This window comes from Centroberyx gerrardi, chromosome 11 (assembly GCF_048128805.1).
Source record: "Centroberyx gerrardi isolate f3 chromosome 11, fCenGer3.hap1.cur.20231027, whole genome shotgun sequence".
NCBI classification, from domain to species: domain Eukaryota; kingdom Metazoa; phylum Chordata; class Actinopteri; order Beryciformes; family Berycidae; genus Centroberyx; species Centroberyx gerrardi.
Genome location: NC_136007.1, coordinates 24,496,131 through 24,505,107, shown reverse-complemented (window position 1 = coordinate 24,505,107; position 8,977 = coordinate 24,496,131). Strand labels below are relative to the sequence as shown.

Below are 8,977 nucleotides of genomic sequence, written 5' to 3'. Positions count from 1 at the left end.
AGGCCACTAGCATTGAAAATGAGAACTTGTAGCAGCTCTAAAGCTAAATGGTGAGTAATTTTAAATGATATGTGGCTATGTCTGGCCATTTTGTGTAGGAGATTGGTAAAGTTGAAACAGAATGTGATACAAAAATAGCGTACTTTTTGAACTACCAGGGACTACTTTCCCTGTTTCCATAGGAAGTGAAGGTGGTGGGTGAAGGGAGACTGTGTACAGCTAAAAATCACTGCACAGTGGATGAATACGAGGTTGCTGCCATTAAATAGTTCCAAAAATAAACCTGGTTACATCAGCTATACTGAGTTAATGATACTTCATTATTTTAATTCATGAATCAGGCCATATAATAAGAACCACTAACAAATCTTATTACTAAAAGGTCAGGATTGAGATTATTATCATATTTTAGGACTTGATTCCTGTAATATATTCCTCTGTTTTTCTAATGTAGAATTTCATACAGTTAGTGCTTAATGTGTGTTCACTGAATGCATGTGGTGTTCCTTTATTATAGAGTAGTGAAACTGAGGCTGAGGCAGCAGAATCCAGAGGAAGACTGAGGAAGTTACAGAAACTGGTGCAAGCCAAGAAGGGAAACCGGAGTGCAGCTGGGAAAGGGAAGAATACTCCAGAGAATAATGGTGAGTTATTGTGGATGGTTCTCTTCAATGGTATACAACTGCCGCCTGTTGTCAAGGTGTGGTAGTTGTGCTGAAACTTATATTATTATTCCTGCTCATCTTCAGATCGCTTGGCAGACGTGTTGAGTGACGACAATCCAGTGCTAACCTGCATTGGCCTGGGTAAGAGGACGGAGAAGAAGAACTCTAAATCTGCTCCATCACCGCTGCAGCTACAGCAGGCCAAAGAGATCCGTGAAGATCCGGAAGTGTGGAGCCCCTCAGGCTGTCCGCAGCCCTGGACTCCCTCCTATCACACCTGCCACCAACCTCGACATGAACCGTGGGTCCACAGCTTCGACTTCGCCCTGCCCCGGACTACAGAGTGGGATCGTTTTGAGAGTTTGGTAGAGGAACTGGACAGCAAACAGTCGGATCCGTCTCCCCCACGAGAGATCTGCTCCATCACAGATCTAGAAGCCACAGTAAGATATGCAGCACCGGCCTCCATTTTGGTTTTGTCTTGATAAAGGTGCATTTGTAAACGTGAATATGAGACAACGGTCAAGACTATTGGTAGCCTCTATCTCACACCAGTGGTATTGTTAGTGCTAGTGTTTCTCAAAATGAAGACCACATTCCTATAAACCCCATCGCTTCCTGTTGCAACGAGGCTGAAGTTGCTTCTTCAGTGGTTTTGTCTTTTGCTTTACTGAAGAGGATAAACACGTTGGAAGTGATTTTTTTTTTCCATCAGTCTTTCACTCCTTCCACCATCTGCCACTGTGAGAAACTGAAAGCTTTAGCTGGAAGAGCCACACCCTCTTCTTGTTTTGTGCTGTAAAGCAATTCAGCAGATTGTGGCACACATTGTAAAATGCAGTGTAGAAGCTGCAAATCTTGTTTCTTTATATTATTTTACTAATGTCTCAAAATTAATGTGGTAATGATTTATTGATGTTATGATGCTACACATAGCAGCTTTAAGTAGTCATGTTTTTACTTTTAAGCATTTATTACAGTGACAAAATACAATAGAAACTGAGGCCAAAAAAGGTCCCAGCCCTCCTTAGTGGCATTAAACTGCACTTTCTAATACACAATAGAGCTCTTAAGGGAATATTTAGATTAACTAAACTGTGATTGCATTTTCCACTGAATATATTTTGCTTTTATTCCTTTTAGGTATTCTGAACAAAAAGGTCTTATAACATATTTTCCACAGTTGACATAGCATCCTCAGTTAATACAGTTCATACGTAACAAACTGTTTGATCACATATTAAAACAAAATGTGGTGAAAGTGTGACTGTTGTAAGGTTGACCGTTCGACTGAATGGTCAACCAAGCAAAATCCCTCCCCAAATCACAGTTAACACAGGCTGTTCCTAAGAGTTTAGGGTTACATGTTAACTTTGGTTTGTGACATATTATGACACAAGTAGCTAGCAAGCAAGGAGTTTATCAGTTGAACTTGAACTGTCAGCACAATTCCAGGGAAGATGAATAAGAAGCACATGGAGAGGTTTGTCTCACAAAGAGACAATATAGCTAACATTTGCAATTTCACAAATGACAGTATTATATGAAGACCTAACGAATGCTGACATAATGATTTAGTCAGCATTGATGAAATTGCCATATAGTTGTTATGCAGCTCCCATCCAGGTGTTATGAATGTGTAACAAACTGGAATACATGTAAAGTATTGCCGATCTCAGACAATTCATGCTAGACAGGTCAACGTCTGTGAATATGTCTCCTGAATAACTCTCCCCAAGCTGGAAACCGGAGTATCAAGGCTCCGTTCTCTGATGTCATCAAGACACAAAACCTAGAGTGACAATGAAATGGACACTGATCTTATTGGCCTGAGCCTTTTCAGTAAAACAGGTTTTTTTCATTGTATTCTCAACAGCTATGACCCAGGAAGTGTAAAGATATCCCTGGGGACAGTCATAGTATCCACAAATTCAGTCTCCTATTCACAGACTTGTTCATGATCACAAATCACAACCAGATGAGCATTAAGGCAGATTTTTTACTAAATCCATTTTTGTTAAATTACTGATCAAATTCAGCACTATACAACAGAGTAAATGCTCTGAATGTTCCAGATAGAAGCCCAAAAGCACACCAAGTCAATTCAGTTTTTTTTTTACTGCCTCTGCCAATCAGGATAGAATAGCTATCAGATTTCATATATCTGCAAAGGACCAAATATTTATTATTTCATTTCCAAAGCCTTATAATTAGGATTTCCTGTAGTTGTCTCATAAAAATGCATATTGGAAAAAAATGCAGTTCAAACAGTAAATCTCTCCATAGTTGTATACAGTTTCCTGTATTAAGGACAATAGCATTGTAATTGCTTTTCCAACAATCCAGTGCGTGGCAGGCTGACAGTGAGGCCACGGGCCACGGTTCACTAACGGTCAGATGGTCAATGTTGGGAAATGAGCCAGGAGTTAATGTGACAGATGTTCAGTGAGAACTGCTGAGTGACCGCTAAAATGAATCTAATGGCCAACCAGTAAGGAACGGGTCATTGCTTTCATACTGTCTCGTTTTTAATGACGCTTACATGGTTTATTATCCCAGGCAAATGTAAGAGTACAGATCAGCATATGATGAGTTTAAGCAAGATGGAGTAATATAAGCTGGGAGAACATACGCCCCAAAATTACAGTGAATTATTCCCTTATTATACTAAAATAATACAACAAAATCTTTAATATAATAGGGATTCTACACAAAAGTAAGTAGTAACATATTCATTCAGATGCAAGAAACTAATATCTTCACAGGAAATTAAAAAAACACACCATATGTAAAAACTGTATAGCTACCAGTGGCTAAACTAATCCCGAACACAAATCAGAAACTGGGCAATAAACAAGAATTGTTTATGTTGTGATGCCATGACATGAATATAAACAGCAGTAGTGGGCAGATAATGCGCCCATCTGTCACCGTACAACACACATTTTAATCTCTCTTTTGCCCCAGCGGTCAACCAGATTTGGGAGATTTGACGCCTTCCAGCAGCATTCCCCTCTAATGAAACCGCCGGATAATGAAGGCTGTCCGGTAAGAGAACCAACCCTCTCCATCTGCCAGCATGTCCATCTAGGAATTCAGCTGTCTCCAACATACACAGACAACACACAAATCGGATTTCCGGCCTACATTTTAAGCTAATATACACTATGTTTATGTTCCAGCCCTCTATTTACAGTGTGTTTTGTTTTCATGCTGCTGTTCCCACTCAGGAAAAGCAGGAGGAGAGCGGTGATCCGACCCAATCGAGGATCTTGGGGAAGAAGGTGAAGGCCGCATCGCAGACTGTGTGCAAGAGGATAGGCGGGAAGCTTGTCAGGGGCCTGCCAGAGGAAAGGGTGAGAGCCGTAATCGCGTGTCATGCACTGTACGACGCTTCTACAATCAGTTTTACGTTCTTGTCACCCAGCATTCGCTATGGTTCACACCTAATAAAAATACATCTGTTGCCTATGAGACGAAGCTGCCAGTCCCACACCTGTTCTCCCGCCCCAATCTATCAAACTATCATTTGCCATTTTGCAGAAATTTTACACCGAACACCAACTTGCATGAGGATTTTATGCCAAGTTAACACATTTCTACCTGGTTAAAAATGTATTAGGGCAATAAAACAGAGCTTTGAGCTCACTGGCACTAGTCTATCAGTATAGGATCAGTATATACAGTATGTGTCCATTATGCAGGGAGCATATATGCAGTGCACTAAATGAGCCAATGCAATCCAAGTCCTTCAATCATATGCTTCAAGATTGTTTTTATTTCTCTATTTTGTGCTGTTATAGCAACCTAATTATTCCCAGTATCTGTATTTGTACAGTGGCAACCTCAGTTTTAAATCCAGAATTCCCCAATCATACTTCATCTGGATCACATCCCATCCAGAATTTTACACTGTCAAAAGTGTATGGTGATGGACTGATGCAGATGCACTCCGTGGCGTGAAAGCCCCTTTACAGGAACAGGAAGTTCAAAGCTGAGCAGGTATATGGGGATTACGTGCAGCACACCTCCTAGGCCTCAGCTATAAAAAGCAAGGCAACTCTTGCTGGATTAAGTACTTTGCTTGCCAGAGGAGCTGCGTGTCCTTTGCATAAACCTGGGATACTGAGGCGTTTCGTCACATGAGGAATCAAACGCGGCGGCTTAGGGCCCCCGACACAGCTTTCTGGTTGGTTGGCTTCCTCTTTTGTTCCTCCCTAATGCCTGCAGTGGGCGACGAGATAGGGAGTGACAGAGTAAGAAGGCGATAGGGCAGAGCAAAATCGTGACTTGCTGTTTTTACTGTGCAGAGCGAAGGCGCAGAGAAAGATGAAGAGGACAAGGGGGAGGTCGGTGCTGGGCGCCCATTTACTAAAGGACACAGGCGGTCCGGTGACTCACTGGAAAGCCTCTACAGCCTCAACAGTGGACAAAGCTCCTCAAGTAAGCACCTTCAGGCACGGAGCCAACAAGCTGTACTCTTCACACCACAGCCCACTGAATTACGCAATCTCTGCTTGTACACCAAAGTATCCTATAACTCACCTTTAGGTGTAATGATTTGAACCACCCTCACCACTGAAAGGCCAAATATTGAACCCAACTTTTCACCGACGTTTTTAATATCGACTCAGCGTTGTCATCTTATCGACAGGAGCGGCTCAAGTAGAATGCTGCAGAAGTGAACAAACCCATCCGTTCACACTTCATTGAACCATGTTGTTTGTTTGCGGCTCCCCAGGTGGAGTCACCAGTGGGTCGGACTGCTCCAGTAACAGAGGCAGCCTGAGGCTAGAGGAGGATCTTCCGTACAGCAGTCAGTTCTGCAGCAGAGCCAGGGTCCACACAGACTTTGTGCCCAGTCCGTATGACACAGAGTCCCTCACACTCAAGGTAAACCAGTTTGGAAGATGAATGGAACTAAAACGACAAACTAGCCCTCCATGATGTTTACTAGGGTTTGACCCAAGGTTTTTGAAGGCCTTTCATGCCGATGTTCAATATCTTTAAATTAGACCATTTTCATGCCAATTACAAATATTCAGTGATTGGAAAAGGGTGGAAAAGCCCCTCAAACAGCATTTACACCATTGGACACTAAAACTTCTCATTGACAAGCAATGTACTATTGACCAAACTATACAATATGAAATCAAACAAACTGCATCATATCCATCATATCAGAGATGGATGACACTGACTGGCCAATATCAGATATAGCCTATGGGTCTTACATATCGGTCTAACCCTATACTGTCTTAGTGTTGTTGGCTAAGAAAAAGCTCCTGTCATTCATCCAGGTGGGAGACGTGATCGACATCATCGCCAAGCCCCCCATGGGAATATGGACAGGCGTGCTGAACGACAAAATAGGGAACTTCAAATTCATCTATGTGGATGTGCTGCCAGACAAGGGACCTGAGACACATGAGAAGACACAAACCCGTATAAGGAGCCAGAAATCTAGACCAGAAACACTGCAGGAACTGTTAAAACAACTCAGTTTGGAGGTATTCATGATTTTGTTCTTATTCTTGGAAATGGCACTGATTTATCAACAGAAACCTCTTGTTCCATATAAGATGCTCGTTCAGCTTGATGTTTTTCCATTGGTTTTTCCAGGAGTATTCCTCCTCTCTACGGCTGAACGGCTACCAAACAGCAGACGACTTGATGAGGCTGAGGGAGCGTCACCTCACAGAACTGAATGTGACTGATCCAGAGCACAGGCATCGTCTGCTCGCCGCTGCCGACTCCCTCCAGCAACGTGAGTTAATGGGGAAAACAGAGAAAGGTCATCCGAGGAGAGCGTCGTCACGGACATTTTTGCAAGGTGTTATAATTGGAATAAGATAAGCGGAGACGTTTGGATCCAGAGAGGATCAGAGACAACTGACATTACACCTCAAGCAGATAAGACTGTGAACATCCTCGCGAAAGGCGGACGAAGGGGGTTTTGTGAGTAACAGGGCCGCAGCTAAAGAGGTTAAGGATAACAGGATAACCCCAAGGAGCGCTTCTGAGAATAGAGCGGGACGACAGGATATACGGGGACAGTAGCTGCAGACAGATAGGCAGTTCGACCTCATGTATTTTACTCTGTGACAGTACATCCAGCCAACCCATCTTTCTCTACTTTCATTACAGCTGATAGTCACTTGGAGGCTGAGGCAAATCAAGAGGCTGGGACCCCCGGTGAGAACATCAAGGCAGGTACGAACAACTGCCCGAGAGACTCCGGCTGCCACATGCCGTGTGAGAGCCCCGATAACAGCGGAGAGGACACGGAAATTCTCTTCCCATCTATCTGCCCTCCACCGCCTGAGATGTCAGCGACTTGAGAAAAAATCTATTCTATCCACGCGTTATTGCTTTTTTTTTTTTATGTTGCTGTTAAGTTGTTGTGTACGACTTATACATCAAAGGCTGATTTCTCATTGATTGCTACCTTCTCTGGTCTTGGTTTCAACCGAGTGGGCTGCGACTGAATGTGTGAGCAAAGTGCAATGCAACTGAATGTGTGTGAGAACGGAAGCTCATTCATTTGTTTCAGGAAATAAAGCATTTTGTCTATTTATTACATTTCTTTTTTCACACATTTATACTATGATTACAGCCAATAAAATTCATTACTTTCCATTGGCAGAATATAATATCCAAGGCTGAGGCCTGTGTGCCTACCTATGCCTAAGCTCTTGTAACTCATACCACCTTTACTTCTATTCAATAGGCCACACCCACTTGTACCAATCAAAATATTAAATTATCATCACTGGTAGGCCTTATAGCATATGCACCAAATCTCATGAAATTCAGGTTTCATGATGGTTGGACAAAGTATTGTAAGGTAAAGAGAGCATGAGGAAAGTTTCCACCATACAGTATACAGTGTGGTTCGGATCGGTAGGGCCTGACTAACCACTGAATGTACCTGCAAAATGGGCCTTCCTGCAATGGACATGGTGTATTAATTTCACAGCAAGTGGAGGAAAAAAATCAATTTTGGAAATTGATGAACACCCTCCATCTGTTTCCACTTTGCCAAAAATGGTTGCATGACAGCCAGCAAACTTAGGTTATGTTTGATGACAACATTAACAATACTAGAGACCATCAAATAAAAATGCACATATTTAAAGTAGCACAGATGCCATGTTAATGCTCCTACTTGCAGTTTAATAATAATGTGATGCTTTATTGATCCTCATTTTCCTTGCTCCCCCGCCAGGCAGGTCAGAGGTCAGGGTGAGTTACAGAGCAGCATCCTGGAGCCGGTAGGGGTTCTGTGTCTTGCTCAAGAACACTTCAGCAGGGTGGACGCTTGCCAACATGGCGCTTTAATCCAGGTCTTCCGGTTAAAGGATGGTCTCTCTAATATTATGCATTAAGACTAATGAGATTGTGTTGCTTACATAAGACACCAATGTAACATTTTCTGGGCAGCTAACGGTGACATTACCTTAGCAAAAAAAGTGTTCATCCAAACCTCCTTCATAGCACTTCACCAGCACAGCATTCATTGTACAGAAATGTTAGATGAGAAGAAAAATTTCACCACTTTGTTGGAAATTCTAGGGGAAAAAACCTGACTCCCAGTTCTCAGTGCAGAGCGCCTCGGGCATCAGGTACCTGGGCAGGGTTTAAGGTTTAGGTATGAGCTCCATGGAATATAATGTACCTGTAGGGTTATACCAATTTTGTGATAAGCCGCACCCTTATTGCACCCCCTTGAGGCCATTTAAGGTAAGGGCATAAATTCATTTTTGTCCCATGGACCCACTGAACATTCTAGCTTTTGTTTTATGATTCTGTTTTGAATAGTTATTAAGTTATTTTGGCAGACAGACACATGAAAACAGTCACAATGACAGACACAATACACCTCCAGGGATGCAGAATGTAGTACTTACCTTCAGCATCCTTATGTCAGCCTAAGGTAGACCATTTTAAAATTAATACAGCGTCTTGTAATGATCCTTAAAACTTTCAAAAGATCCTATATATTGTCCATCTAACCATCGTAAATATGGTGACAGTGTGTGTCAGTTCATGTTTTGGAAAACGTAAAAAGGAGTTCTAACAAACAAATCCTGCCTGGAAATGCCTTGGAAATGCACATGGCATTTCTAATTTCTTTATTACACTTTATTCATACTAATATTTGGTTATGTTATATAGTAGGCCTACTGTAAGTGAATCAAAGGATTTTGCAATGTTGATTTCCATTGTGGACATATGATCTTAAGATTTATTGTATACATCTTGCCCAGAATGAAAAAAATGCACATTTTTCAAAGGGAAAACATCACTTT

The 8,977-nt window shown here is 42.1% G+C and overlaps 1 protein-coding gene across 1 annotated transcript; it reads left to right on the top strand.

Moving 5' to 3' along the window:
- The first annotated feature begins 658 nt into the window (after positions 1-658).
- On the top strand, positions 659-7,242 carry samsn1b (SAM domain, SH3 domain and nuclear localisation signals 1b). The gene is made up of 9 exons (XM_078286418.1): positions 659-674; positions 750-1,108; positions 3,633-3,713; positions 3,896-4,021; positions 4,976-5,108; positions 5,407-5,558; positions 5,966-6,175; positions 6,288-6,432; positions 6,813-7,242. The coding sequence occupies exons 1-9, from the start codon at positions 659-661 to the stop codon at positions 7,004-7,006; spliced, it is 1,416 nt and encodes a 471-aa protein (XP_078142544.1). The 3' UTR covers positions 7,007-7,242.
- Positions 7,243-8,977: the final 1,735 nt, after the last annotated feature.